The sequence below is a fragment of the Fibroporia radiculosa genome (assembly GCF_000313525.1).
Source record: "Fibroporia radiculosa TFFH 294 genomic supercontigs, scaffold26232, whole genome shotgun sequence".
Taxonomy (NCBI): domain Eukaryota; kingdom Fungi; phylum Basidiomycota; class Agaricomycetes; order Polyporales; family Fibroporiaceae; genus Fibroporia; species Fibroporia radiculosa.
In genome coordinates, this window is record NW_012133036.1 from 1,398 (window position 1) to 16,052 (window position 14,655).

General features: G+C 53.4%; 4 protein-coding genes across 4 annotated transcripts; 3 read left to right on the plus strand and 1 right to left on the minus strand.

Moving 5' to 3' along the window:
• Nucleotides 1-4,865: 4,865 nt before the first annotated feature.
• FIBRA_09308 (uncharacterized protein) lies at nucleotides 4,866-6,612 on the plus strand (the record flags this gene model as incomplete). The annotated part of the gene is made up of 6 exons (XM_012321622.1): nucleotides 4,866-4,973; nucleotides 5,028-5,154; nucleotides 5,211-5,567; nucleotides 5,656-5,939; nucleotides 5,995-6,423; nucleotides 6,478-6,612. 6 exons carry the CDS (start codon nucleotides 4,866-4,868, stop codon nucleotides 6,610-6,612), a joined length of 1,440 nt encoding a protein of 479 aa, XP_012177012.1.
• Nucleotides 6,613-7,562: 950 nt separating this feature from the next.
• On the plus strand, nucleotides 7,563-9,065 carry FIBRA_09309 (uncharacterized protein; the record flags this gene model as incomplete). The annotated part of the gene is made up of 1 exon (XM_012321623.1): nucleotides 7,563-9,065. One exon carries the CDS (start codon nucleotides 7,563-7,565, stop codon nucleotides 9,063-9,065), a length of 1,503 nt encoding a protein of 500 aa, XP_012177013.1.
• Nucleotides 9,066-9,577: 512 nt separating this feature from the next.
• Nucleotides 9,578-11,240, minus strand: FIBRA_09310 (uncharacterized protein; the record flags this gene model as incomplete). The annotated part of the gene is made up of 3 exons (XM_012321624.1): nucleotides 9,578-9,631; nucleotides 9,679-10,347; nucleotides 10,410-11,240. The coding sequence occupies 3 exons, from the start codon at nucleotides 11,238-11,240 to the stop codon at nucleotides 9,578-9,580; spliced, it is 1,554 nt and encodes a 517-aa protein (XP_012177014.1).
• A 1,005-nt stretch (nucleotides 11,241-12,245) lies between these two features.
• Nucleotides 12,246-13,644, plus strand: FIBRA_09311 (uncharacterized protein; the record flags this gene model as incomplete). The annotated part of the gene is made up of 6 exons (XM_012321625.1): nucleotides 12,246-12,358; nucleotides 12,406-12,552; nucleotides 12,601-12,736; nucleotides 12,794-12,922; nucleotides 13,010-13,129; nucleotides 13,186-13,644. 6 exons carry the CDS (start codon nucleotides 12,246-12,248, stop codon nucleotides 13,642-13,644), a joined length of 1,104 nt encoding a protein of 367 aa, XP_012177015.1.
• Between the last annotated feature and the right edge of the window lie 1,011 nt (nucleotides 13,645-14,655).

The following is a 14,655-nucleotide window of genomic DNA, read 5'->3' on the forward strand; positions in this document are numbered from 1 at the left end:
CAGCCAAGTCGAGATTTGGCGTGGGTGTTCGCGATACATGTGCCGACTGTGGACGGAGGTCCCGAGAGCCAGGCCTCGAGTGAACCGTTGAAGCAACGCTCTGAGCTGCTCCCATTGCAAGGGCCTGGTTTGTGTATGGTCCAGAGCTCGTCCCACGATGTCCAGTCGGTGTGTCTTCCCCGCCGGGCGATCCAAACTGGAACGAGCCAGAAGCTGAGCGAGCGGATGATAGAGGCGAAGGCACCCGTCGAACACGGGGTTTGTATGGCGTCTGTAACAACGCGCTAGGCCGGCCTGCGTGCTGATCACCCTCTCCCACTCCGATCGGTGTCTGTGGAATATCCAAGCTCAAAGCACGCGCAAGTTGGTGGTCTTGTTCCAGCTGATATTGATATTCTTGCCGATTGCGTGGCTCATTTGGCGTGAAAGGCGAAGGGATTGATGAAAACGACTCTTCGGCATTGTCTAGGACCTCGTTGAATATTCGACTGATGGCACTGAGCGGCTTGGATATTGTGTCGCCAGTTTTCTGAAGGAACCGGCGCGCATCTTCACCAAACGCTTGGGCAGGTGTTGGCAACGCCAGGGGTTGCGCTGACTCTTCTCCTGAGTGCGGTGATTGTAAGGAAGAAGACAATGTGGGATGAGATGCGGCTAGCGGGGGTGTTGTTGATTCAGGCGTCTCAGATTCACTACTCGGTAGCGATTGGATGACTTCTTCGACGTTGCTGTATCATTACCAGTGAGTGCATGCACCAATCAGTACTGTTTGAAGTAGCAGACCTCTCAAATTCCTCCTGTGTGATGTTGGACAGAGAAGTATGGTCCAAGGTTTCTACGAAGGAAACTGCTCCCATCTGCGAAATGCCAATATCAGATGCGTTCGTAAAAGATCGTCATATTTGCTTACAAGACTGGACAAGTAGTAACCTGCCTCACTCTGCAATTTAGACGGATTACGGAAGCGATTGATGAACCTGTCTCAATTACATTAAGTGAGTTGATCATCATAACGTAAGAAACTTCTCACTCGACGTTGGACAACAGATGGGGCGGATTTGCCTTCAGAACGACATAAATCAGGATAGGCACGAATGTGTCGGCGCCCTCTTCTTTGCGTAAATGACGTATCAATCCTATTGCAGAGATAACCGGATAAATACCAACGCGTAGGGTATATAGCAGAGGGCGGACCAAAGATAACCTTGCAACAATTGAGTACACAGATCAATTTATCGCGCGGAGCCTTGTAGTGGTTGATTTTGAGTAGTTCTGAATGATGCCTGTCAGGATTATCCAATAGGAGTAACAGGAAAACCACAAGGAGTTTTGCGGCGATGACTATTTCACAAACCTTGTTGAGCAAACATCATGAATCCCTCGCTGCCTTCGCCTTCGGGTACATCCAAGTGTTTAGGCTCGATCCAACGGAAGAGTGCGATGCGCTGAGATAGTACACGATCTCTCTCGAGATCATCTACTGTAACCGGTCGCGGCGGAACCATACGTGCTGCCTGCGGTGTAAATGCACTGTGCAGCCCAACTATTATTGATGACGAACGGAACGTCACAAATAATGGAACATACAAGTCGTATAGCCTGTTCATTACCAGCTTCTCCATTCCTTCCATCGCATTGTCGAATTCCGCGTCGGAGGCATTACGCCAGATGTCTGTTTCACGCATACGCTCAGAAATAAACTGAGACAGAAGGGTTGGTGCGGGGAATCTGCTGCATATAGTATGGATAACTCACACTCAGAAAGTCGTTGATTAATTTGACCTGATCAGCCACAGTGAACGTCCTTTTGGCAAAATTGCTCAAGAACCTGAAAAAGGAAGAGCCGAGAAGAAGCCCCTGTGAGCAACGTAATGAAGACAGACAATGGCACTAACATACGACCGGAGGTACTTCGCTACGGGCTCCGCACTCCGTGTCTTCATTTGGTCCAAAAATCTTTGGAAGTCAAATGGGGGGCTTTCGCGATCTGTATCCCTTCCTCCATCCTTGATGCCTGGAGTACTTCGCCCACTTCCACTGCCGGGCGTGCTCTCATTTGAGGCGTTCTCCATCGTCGTTCGTGTCGGCGGGGCGGATTGTTGGTGGGCAAAAGATGATAGAGTGGCGGGCGAGGGAACAGATGCGGCTATGTCAAGTGAACGAGGCCGCTGATTACGATTTCCCAACGGGATGGAGAAAGTACGCGCAAGTGCCGCAAGCGAAGGGAAGGCGAGAGCTGGAGACGATGGCCGATTAGGTAGCAGCGGCTGAGGATCCTGGGCCGCATTTTGAGCAGTCTCCGTTAGAACATCTGTAGATTCTATCTGGCTAGGGCCATTTGCAGGAGGCGGATGTGCCTCAGATTCAGCCCATGCCTCGCGCGCAGCGCTTTCCTCAGGAGTCGCGAGAGGATCGAATTCTAACAAGATCTCACGACTTGGACGTACCCCGCTTTCTTCAGTTTCAGCCGCGAGGCCCATCGTAGTTGACGAATCCAGCGATGCAGGATCAGGCGTATGTAATTCTCGGCTGTGCACAGACTCGCTGTCTGTTATAGACGCATCAAGCCCAGATGATTCAAGCCATGGATTTGATTCCGAGGTTGTGGCCGGAAAGTTCTGGGTCCCCTCGCCAATTTGCAGATCTTCTAGCGAGTTACGAACATCGACCTCCTCCGAAGATGCTGATTCCATGAGACTTGCGAGACCTCCAGGTGTAGAATGCTGGATAGAAAATAAGTGGCAGCCAGACCGGAATGAGGTGTATCAAAATTTCCGCTCGAGTAGGTTCAAATAAGAGGAGTTATAGAGAGTCTCTAGTGTAGTTCTGCGGAGGCTAAGGGTTCGACTGCAGCCTGAGGACAAGTCGTGACGGCATCGCGGGGCCGAGCATGCGTCATTAGACATATTTAATATTTAAAACGACTTAATGAATGGTAAATGATAACGTTCTAGGATCAGTCTACATAATCTGTTTCATTCTGGCTGATCGGATTAACTTGAGTTCCTCTTTCCGGCTTTCAGACGCATCTGCCACTGGATTTGCGACCAGCTTGCATCACGACATTATTCCGGCCTCAGACTATACGACTTTCGGTAAAAAAGGTAGATGTGGCCACATCTCGAGTGGTTCTTTCTGGTCAAGACTATCGCATTCTCTATACCATTCAGGCAGGTTCAACTTGACTTGATTTGATGGCTACTACACTCAGTAGCGTAAGCAAGTAGTATAATATGCGCTGCAATTTCCAATCCTCCTCCAGCCGTATGCCCCACTTATATGCACCTATACCACGTCGCCCCGGACACTGTATCCCCTACGCACGCACGCTGCCTCACAGCATATCACTCGAGATTCAACGCATGACCACCTTGTGCTGATGCGCGATGTAACTCGGAACGCAGTTTTGCGTTCAACTCATCGATAGTGTGTGGCATTTGCGTGTCGGATTACCAGAACTGTGTCGGCTGTTAAACCTCCCTTCCATGTATCAGAGATCATCAGGGTCTGGTCACTCGACTCCAGACCTGCCACAGATTCTGTTGAATCTACTAGTGCATTGCATAACGAACGGCTGCAAGATTCATTCAGTGGGTGAAACCAATAAGAGCCGCAATTTCATTCGACAGAGAGCCAGAGGCGACATAGTGGGCACGAAGTAAACATATTTCTTAGCAAGCACATTACACTTTGTCAGTGGCAGAAGATGTACAAATATACCTGTGAGAAGCTCATTGAATTTGAGGAGCACGCTGTCATGAGCATGAATTTGCAGCGCGTATCGTGTCAGGAAACGCCGTCGGCAAATTGCTTAGCGTCAAAAAACACAAGAGATAATAGAAGCTCACGGTTGACGTTAGGGAAGATAATAACGCGCGTGGAGACCACTAAATACTTAATGCCGACCGATAACGGACACACCAACTGGAGATCGTACGACTTGATACTGCGATCGTGTATGTGAACCGCTGGTACAATATGCAGATAAGGTGAACCCGGATACCGATGTCTGGTAGATTTTCCTTCGGATATTGATACCGTGTAGAAGCCGCGACTGGTGGAGGCCTTGACACCAGAACGGCTTATTCCCGTGCCTAGGTCACCGAAGCCTTCAGTGAGAGAATATCACTGCTCGACAGTCGAGGCAGTCAGAAACCAAAACGCTGTAAATGGTAGTCCAGGCCCTGCTGTGTGCAAAGCCGACAACAAATGTTCTGAGCTGTCGCTCGTACTGCGGCAGTCGGACTTGGGTAGTGCCGCGCCTATCGTCCATTCACATTGTCAGCAGTCAAAGATAGGGATCAGTGTACTTACAACAGTTGCAGAGAAGGTGAAGACGATACGGGAAGCAATCCAGGTTCCAGGACACGCAGCAGCATGGACGGCAGAGTACAAGAATGGACACCCTGCCGTTTGAGTGCATTCCGCTCGGAGACCAGGCGAGACACTACGCCGGCGCTCTCGACGAGCGCGTGACAAGTAGCTCCTCGCCGCCGGCAGCAGCGCCTCGAGAAACAGTGGTGAGCACAGGTCGTTGAACGATGACGAGACGACTAGGATGAAACGGGACTTTGCAAACGCAGGTGAGCGGATATCCTGACAGTGGAGGACACTTGCAGTGAACTGATGGGACTAGTCTATTCTAAGCGCCCCGCATATATCAGACAGGCGATAGCCAATCAGGATGCGCAAGACGAGACATGCTGCAAGCGGTCGTACCACCGCTACTCGCGAAAAAGAATTTATGGTTCCTCGTCTCATCTCTGATTTTCTATATATTTGCTGATATCTCCTTCTCTCCTTCTCCAACGCCCTCCTTTGCTCCAGCCTGCTGTTCCTATTCACCCCCCCCCGTACTCACAACCATGACTATCCCCTTGAACGGCTCTACTGTTGTCCGTGATGACATTGAGGCACCGCCGCGTCCCAAAGATGTTGGTATCCTCGCTATGGAGATGTACTTCCCCCAGAGGGTGAGTCGACTGTAGTTGGACTCCTGGACACTACCCTAACCTCTATCACACCAGTGTATTTCTGAGGATGAGCTGGAGGAGTTCGATGGCGTGGCGAAGGGCAAATACACCATTGGCCTTGGCCAAAAGTTCATGGCATGCTGTGATGATCGTGAAGATATCAACACGTTTGCGCTAACTGGTATGTGGTGTTGAACTTTCGTTTCAAAATGGTCGTCTGACAGTGTTATACCACAGCCGTTGCCAACTTGCTTGAGAAGTATGACATTGATCCCAAGTCTATTGGTCGTATTGATGTCGGCACGGAAACTATCATCGACAAGTCGAAGGCCACTAAGACCGTTCTCATGGATCTCTTTGCTGAGGCGGGCAATACAGACATTGAGGGTGTCGATTCCAAAAACGCCTGCTATGGGTCCACTGCGGCTCTCTTCAACTCTATCAACTGGGTTGAGTCGTCTTCCTGGGATGGTAGGAACGCTATTGTCGTCGGCGGTGACATTGCAATCTACGCCGAAGGCAGTGGCCGACCCACCGGAGGTGCTGGCGCTTGTGCGATGCTGATCGGACCTAACGCTCCGCTCGTTTTCGAACGTGAGTATTGCTACCTGATTTGTTTCTTAGTTGCCGTTTGATCTTCCCACCGGCGTTTCATTCACATGGCTAATTTTCATTAATACAGCTATCCATGGAACTCACATGGTGAATACATACGACTTCTACAAGCCCAAGTTAGACTCCGAGTATCCAGAGGTCGATGGCCCACTTTCCATTACAACCTACGTCTCCGCCATTGATGCGGCTTATTCGGCTTTCCGCAGAAAACACGCTAGAGCGAAGAAGGTTGCGAGCCTGAGTGGCAACGGTGATGCGTCATCGCTTGCGGCGTTTTCACTTGAAGACGTCGACTATCCTGTGTTCCACAGCCCGTATGGCAAGATGGTTCAGAAGGCCCACGCTCGTCTCGTATGTCGTCCTATGAATTATCGAGTATCTGCCTATTCATAGTTCCTTGCGATAGGTCTACAACGATTTCATGGCGAACCCCACATCTCCCAAATATGCCTCTGTTCCTAACCCTGAGGCTATTCTTGCTCAACCGTACAAGGAGTCCTTGACTGACAAGACCCTCGAGAAAACGTTCATGAGTGTTGCGAAGAAGGAATTCGAGTCGACTGTCGAACATTCCATGCGCTGTGCACGTCGTTGTGGCAACATGTACACTGCGTCGCTGTACGGTGGCCTTGCATCACTCCTTGCTAGTATTGAGCCTACTGAGCTCCGTGGCAAGCGTATCAGCATGTTTGCGTTTGGCAGTGGTCTGGCGAGTAGCTTCTACACGATCCGCGTCAAGGGCGACACGACCTCGATTAGGGAGAAGATGGATCTCATCAGTCGTCTCTCGAGTATGGAGGTTGTCCCATGCCAGCAATACGTGGACGCGCTTCAAGTAAGTGTATCTTCAACGTTACTTGTTCATAAGCTGATTGGCTTGGTGATGCAGCTTCGCGAGAAAAACCACAATGCGGGGTCGTATACACCGGAGGGCTCGCTGGATAACATCTGGCCGGGTGGCTATTATCTCGAGGGCATCGACGCCAAGTACAGGCGCAAGTATGGTCGCAAGGCCAAGGCATGAAATCTCTTGCTCCCTTGTTCTCGTCTGCCCATTTGCATTTCTCACTTACGACATGGTCGGCTCGCATAATCACATACCTGTACTATCACATTGTTTTATCTGCTTTCATCGTCTCAGCTGGAAGGTAACCGCTGGCAGTATGATCATGGCCTTTCCGAGTTCCTAATCATAGATCCGTCGTATGCACTATTGATATCGTATGTCTGTTGACTTCGAATAGAATGCTGATTGAGGATACATCTGAATGTGGGGCTTTGAGTTTGCTATTGTTATCATTGTGGGAATGAGAATCTGGCCCAAGTCTGCTGTGAGCTTGTATTCTCTAATGAATGCTCTTGATTGATTGCGTTTGCTACGGTGCTAGAGTGTATCATGACCCGTCTCAACTCAATTTCTACCATCGTCGCTCATTGTTCTGTCTCAGAAAGAAGGGTATCAAGAGATGCTGCAACTGTCAACAAAAGATGATGATTACAACTTCTACTTGATTGTACATGATTACGAAATGGATTCGTCCCCATATCATTCAGTACAGTCGTTCGTCAATCACACTGAAGTTTTCAACACACCGCCTCAGCCTCAACACTGTCTTGACCACGATCCGTTTGTCTATTCTTCAAGCTAGAGACCACCTCGCAATCAGTCGACAGCTAAACCCAACCTAGGCTTCAAGTTTCAAGAGTCTTCTGTATTGGGCGATAGCAAGACGATCTTAGGTTTATGACAATTGCTCGTCACAGAGCGCACGACCTAGGATTCTTGACAAGGTGAAGATCCTACTTTCTAGGTTCATCGACCATCTGTTTACTGAAGGTGTAGCCCGTTCGGTTTGATCGCTCTGCAACGCGAAACTTGAGGGTAGGTACGTTCTATCGCATGTCTATCTTAATGTAGTTCTAGTATGATGAACCTAGGACATTTCTAGGTGGTATTCGGACCTTGTCTGTGCCATGGCCGCCATACATCGGCTGAATGAAGACATCATCTACGACATATTTTCTCTCCTTGTTGCGAGCTCCTTTCGGTCCCCACTCGACAGCTGTCATGCATTCCGCGAGGGCACTACGTGGTTCTCGATCACCGCTGTGTGCCGCCAATGGAGACACGTAGCCTTTTCTGCTCCGAGTCTTTGGAAGGAGATAGTGCTCACTAGGCGTACCCGTAGACCTCTGCTGGAATTGTTCCTCAAGCGGTCGCGGGACATAGATTTGACTGTCCGCATCGAAGGGCGGGTGACGACCTCCGGGATAGAATCATTCGTCTGCTTGACTTCCATGGTTTCACTTCATAGCGTGCGGATTTCATCCTTCAGTGTTGAAGGAATGAGTCCTGGAAAGATGGTGGAAGTTTTGGCCCCATTTACCAATTGCGCAGCTGGGAGAATGAAGACTATTTCGTTATCCGCAAGAATCTACAGTACTTCAACGCGTCTCTGTGATATCCCCTCCCTGTTCGCCAACGGCACGCCGTCCCTTCGCTCAGTACAAATGCTCGATATCTCGGTTCCTTGGATGTTTTACGCAGGATTGACCGAGATTGTACTGAAGAACCAGCGACTCAGCTCGATGAACGATCTCAAGCGGATGCTGCGGCGTTGCCCGGATTTGCGCATTTTGACGTTTGGCCTATCGAATCATACACGTATCCTGGCCCCGGCGACAGATACTTCTGTAGTCGATCTTCCTCAGCTCACCCAGCTGACTCTTTTCGGTCACCATGGACCAGTGGCAGAAATACTGACCCAAATGGCATTTCCAACGACGACCAGGATCGGACTGGCCTTCGTGGATCATATGATATCCTCGTCCTACATTCGTTATACTGACGGTTGTGATGCCCTGTGTGATATCATTCACAGTGTGAATGACGCCACTCTAGACATGCTTTCCTTGATAGACTATCGGATCACAATCTCGTCGAGCAAGGCAAATTTTGCAGTGCAATGGGAATGGTCCTCAAGGTCAGTCGATGACCCCCGTGATTCCATATACTTGGCCCACATCGGAGATGTTGTCTCGTTCCCTACCTTGCGGAGCTTGACTATCACGGGATCTCGCCTCATCCTCTCCGACAGAGACTGGTTGAATATCCTCGGGTTGGTGCCATCCTTGATGTCGCTTTGTCTCCAGAATTGGTCCAGCGACGGAGCGGGCATATTTGAAGCTGTCGGGCATGTCATCCCCATGGGAAGCACACACGGTCATTTTTCTGTCTGTCCCTCTTTGAGCCATCTCACTGTATATGAAAATGAGGACATCCCGGGCCTCTATGACGCACTGCCTATAATTTTATCAGTACTATGCGCTCGCAAGGTGCACGATGCTGCTCTTACGTGTGCGGAGTTTCATGTCCATCCGGACTCTGTTGGCGTGCTCTCGCAGGGACTCCAGGGAGTTGTCGATCAGCTCGTTATAACGCAGGTAGCACAACCCTATGATTGCGAACCTATTTAGGCAGCTCTGATAGAGGAAGTAGAGGATATTTGCTCACCCGCTCACGGTTGTTGATGTGCTTAAGAACACCATGGGTCCGCATAGTTGCGACCGTCTTCTAGCTCTAGTCAAACCTAAATCCCAATCATAGTGTATCTTCTGTCATGCCTTCAGCGATAGAACATTAGAGCAACAGAATGCACTATTCTGGTCTCAAAATGCATGTATACTTCAAGCTTTTACTACTTGGCAGGCGGCGAAACGGTGCATGTATTTCTTCCTGTATTTGCGTTTACTTGGACTCTGTGAGCACTTTTGTCATATTATGTCCAGTTTGCAAATGATTCGCATCTTTGGGCTAGTCGCTGCATCTGATGATGCTTGGCAACTTCTTTGTAGAATCAACGGCATGATACAACGCAAAGGATAAATAGAAACATAAAATATATATCTCAGGTACCCTACGATACATAGCGACAGAACAACATACAGATGGTCACTCACTAGGCAGGAGTCAATGGATGTCGGACGAATCAAACGTTCGCAAGGTCACCAAATATTGCCCCCCAATCATATCCTTGCGTGTACTGAGCATGAAATGAGTTCAGCCGCCGACGAAGGGCACAGGACTCACCCGATCAATGACAACCGTAATCTCCCCAGACAGAAACTCGGCAAACTCCATCATCAGCGCGAGCCCTCCTGAGCCCCGACATGCGCTACACGCACCTCTCTCAGCAGCTGCCGCCATCGCACCATGCAGCACCGACGGCGCCTTTGCGGCACCCAGCGGCGGCATGCCCTCGCGGAGCTTCCACAGGAGCTCCTCCACGTACGCGCTGAACCAGCAGGCCACCGACATCTCCGCCTGTCTCGCCGGCCAGTCGTCCAGCATCAGCGATCGCGGCGGCGCGCGGATCCGACCGCGGGGAGAAAGACACGCCCGCCAAAGGCGCGCGCGCAGCGCTTCGGGAGGGGCGACATACGCGCAGAGGAACTCGTCGAGCTGCGCGCCGGCGCCGGTGTAGAAAAGGCGCAGACGCTGGTAGGTCTCCGCGGGCGCATCTTCCATCTCGGGGTGGTATATGAGGAGGAACGCTTCTTTCTGGCTGAGCGTGCGCCGGGCCGCCTTGAGCGCGTGGGCGCGCATGTTGAGCCGGCACGCGATGAGGAACGCGTGCAGGGGCACGATGGGGAGCGATAGCAGTTGCGCTGCGAGGAGGTCTGTGGCTTTGGCCATCCCATATTTCCTCGCGGCGGTGAGCGCGGAGAGGACGTCCTCCACGTTCGTGGGGAGCGCGTCCTGGCCGGATAGTAGATGTGCAAGAGGGCGGCGAGCGTATCGCCCGACTCGCCGAGATGTACGACCGGAAGATCGTCCGCCCATGCTTCCTGTCGACCCGGAGCAGTGCCCCAGTTCTGCGCGAATCCGGAATAGGACGCCATCCTCGAGATGAGTGAAGAAGCCATGTCTATGATGGCTTTGTGCACGTGGAAGTCGACTCGATCCGAGCTACGCAAAATCAAGTCCGCCGAATCTGTATCGAACGGATAAGGCGCCTTTTGGATGGCGTTGCGAGCTATTCCCCTGTTTCCCGTATCCGGCGAACGATGTCTCTTGGGACGCAAGAACGTAAACCCTTCTTTCTTCTTTCCAGTCTTCAGACAAAAGACCATCAGGCGCAGGACGGCACTCGCCGAGTACTGCCGAAAATCAGGGCTGCTGCAGGGTCGTAGGGCTGCGTCCCACAAGCCTTGATTGCAGATTTCAACTGCTGCAGCGCGGGCGGCGTCCTCGAGCGCAAGATGACACGCGGCAGTGTACGCCCATAGCGGATCGCTAGGCGCTAATGACACGAATCTCGCGCGGAGCACTTCTACCGCCTCGGCCATCTGGTATTTGAGCGCGGCGATGAGTGTAGCGCAGACCTCCCGAAGCGTGCCGAGTGTAGGATCGCGAATGGGATAGCAAAGTCGAAACAGAGCTTCGAGTGTAGCACTGTCCTCTGCGACGGAAAATGCTGGATGTGCGGTTTTCGCCAATTTGTGGGGTTGGCTAAACATCTTGGCAAAGACGGGCGATGCCTCGGAAAGTATAGCCATATGGACACGGAAGTTCACAGAGTCGGCGGACGTGACTGTAACGTCTGCGGTGGGGCGGGTGAAGGGATGGTTTGTGGCTCTCTCCATTGCCATTGTTTCGTGTGCAGTTACAGGACGGAATGTCATGCTTGGAGGGGAAGTAACGGGGGTATAAGGAGACCGACCTGAGGAACTCAATCTCTGGTGAGACGATACCAGATATCTGTCCCTTTATGGGGAGACGTGGTGGTTAGAGGCGGAAGAGATTGTGCCCTGTGGTAGGTACTTGTACCAAACCCACATACCATCCTGCAATAGATAGAGCGCTCGCAATTTGACCAGGAAAAGGACCCGATGACCTCGTGAGGGGTGTGTCCCCGATCTGGATACAACCCAACATGAGAATGTGGTCCATTACCACGCGCAAGTCTAGAGCAATTGTCGTCCTCGGTATGATGGATGCTTGTCGCCTCGTGTTGTGATTTTACATTGTAATTTGTCGTCCTCGATATGACAGATGCTTGTCGCCTCGTGTTTTGCGAAGTGGGGCCAATGGCGAAAGATGTCTGTCAAACCTAAGCGTCGTATTGTTCCCTACTACACAGTCCGTGAATCATCCGGGAACAAACTGACAAGATCGGACCGAATACCTGAGAACGTTGAACCACAGCCATAGGCTGAAGCCTGAGAGTAAACAGGAATCAAGGCTGCACTCACCATGATATCGAGCTGTCTTACTATATCCGCGTTCTATTCGGCCGTCCATGCAAGTAAACGTTCGCAAGGCCCTCGGTATTTATTCATATTTCCAGTCAATGCCCTCACATCTGCTGGGAAAGCGCAGAATTATCAACAGATGCGGTATGATTGGCGCACTTTTGTCAGAACAAGAGACGCAGCGAACATGAGAGACTCAGCAACACGGATTCAATATTGAGACTGGGAGCAGCCCAGTCGTGACATACAGGGGTAACGTGTCACGTCACTCTGTGACAGGACATGACGTTGTGACCCTAACCCGTTTGCGGGAGCATGACGCAGAGCGAGTGACCGCTCTCCCTCCTGCTTATCCCACGACGACATATCCCTCCAACGTCTGCACACAAACAGCCATCTGCAATGCCAGTCCCGCGCAAAGTCCTCGAGCAGATCAAGCAGCTCATCCCGCCTCTCAACGGCACCCTCCACAAGGGCCAGTCCGGCCGCGTCGGTGTCCTCGGCGGAGCCCTCGAGTACGCCCGCCCCGCCGCCCGCCGTCCCGCCCGCTCACTGCCCGCAGCTACACCGGCGCGCCCTTCTTCGCGTCCATGTCCGCGCTGCGCATCGGCGCCGACCTCTCGCACGTCATCTGCTCCCCCACCGCCGCCGGCGCGATCAAGTCCTACTCCCCCGACCTCATCGTGCACCCCATCCTCCGCGAAGACCAGTGAGTCCCCGCCCGGCTCCCCCACTCCCCATGCTCACGCCCCGCCAGGTCCCCGGCCGACCTCCGCCCCGCCCTCGCGTCGCTGCTGGAGCGTCTCCACGTGCTCGTCATCGGCCCCGGCCTCGGGCGCGAGGACTACATGCAGGCGTTCGCGCAGCTCGCGCTGTCCCTCGCCAAGGAGCAGGTGCGCGCGGTCCGTGCGGCGTGTGGGCGCTGACACTGACGGGCCCGGCCCCTGCAGGACATGTACGTCGTCCTCGACGCGGACGCGCTCTGGCTGGTCGGCCGCGACCCCGGCCTCGTGCGCGGGTACCGCAAGGCCGTGCTCACCCCGAACGTAGTCGAGTTCAAGCGTCTGTGCGAGAGCGTCGTCAGTGCCCCCCCTCCTCCTCCTCCTCCTCCGCGCATGGCGCCGGCGCACGCGTGCTGAGGCCTCTGTGATTTTTGACGTCTGCAGAACATCGACCCCGCGGCGCCCGCCAACGAGCGCGCCATGAGGATCTCCCGCGCGCTCGGCGGGATCACCATCCTCCAGAAGGGCACCGAAGACATCATTGCGACGGACACGGGGAGCGCGGTACGTCTTTCGGACGCTGTCCTCTCTCTCGACCCGGAATAACCGGCCTGCTGTAGCTCTCTGGAACCGCATCTACGGAAGAACAGCTCAGCGTGGACGTCCCGGGCGGACTGAAGCGCTGCGGCGGGCAGGGGGACATCCTCAGCGGGACCGTGGGCGCGGTCCTCGCATGGGGCAAGTGCTACGAGGGCGGCGCATACGGAGACAACTCGCTGCCAGCGTCGCGCATCCCCCTCCTGGCGGCCGTCGCGGGCTCGATGGTGACTCGCACGGCCTCACGGAGAGCATTCTTGAAAGAGGGGCGAGGTGCGTCAACATTATGGTTCACCCTCGATCGTCGCGCCATCTGCCCCTTGCGAGGCTGCGTGGGCTATGCGAATGTAAGATTAATGGATTTATTGGCAGGTGTTGTGACGCAAGACATGCTCGGCGAGATTGGCGGCGCGTTTGCAGAGACATTTGGGAGTGAAGGAGAGAAGGGTTGGGGATCGACGGGGGACGCGGGGAAGTTGTAGAACGGACAGATAGAAGCCAAAACATCGAACCCGTTTGTAAGATACTGATGACAGCATGGGACAACACTCGAACAAGCACAATGTATGGTCCCTCGGATACCGTCCCCAAATTGCGTGATGCGGCAGTCATACATGAGATGTGTCAAATTTTTAAGAAAAAGAGCGTCGTTATGGCTATGAAGAATATCCCCTCAAAGCGAAATTAGAGCAGTGATAGCACTAATAAATTAGTCTGTCGATCTGTCCGTCTACGGGATCAACGAATAAAGTGGCATTAAAGTTGACGGCGTTAAGCCCCCAGTGAAAACACCGAATGATGATCGCCGATGGAGCGATCAAATGAACCTTGACGCAAAACCAAGACCTAAAAGGCGAGTTTGAGTTCGACCTGGGACGGGAGGTGAGTACCGGAAGGAAGAAGGAAAAGAAAAATCAGCGGGCGTACCGCGGCGACGGCGTCCTGCAGCTGCTGCATGACATGCTTGTGGAACTGGCGCAAGAGCATCAGGGCGTTCCTGCGACAGGCCATGCAGGGGTAGTCGCGGGCGTCGAGGAGGAGCAAAGTGTTGTCCCACAGCTCGTCGTCGATCGTGGGGTCGGCGGGGGGGAGGGTGTCGACGAGGCGGACGAGGGTGCGCGCGTATGCGGACATGTCGAGGGCGACGACCTTCTTGACGTTGGTGGCCTGCTTCGGGGCCACCTTGCCGGCGTTGGAGAGCGGACGGGTCTGGTCGGGCGCGCGGCAGCCGGGGCAGAAGTCGTACTGCAGGGAGTAGCGGCGCCACATGGCGTTGTGGTCGGAGACGAAGGCGCGGGCGGCGACGGCGGCGTCGCTGCGGTAGACGAAGAGGTCGTACACGGCGGCGGAGGGGACGGAGTCGAGGCCTGCGGGACGGCCGGACGTGGAGGGCGGGAAGGGGCGGCGGAGGGAGCGGAGGGCGGCGGCGCGGGCCTCGGGGGCGAAGGCAAAGTGGTAGGCGATGGCGAATGCGCTGTACGGCCGGTCGAGCG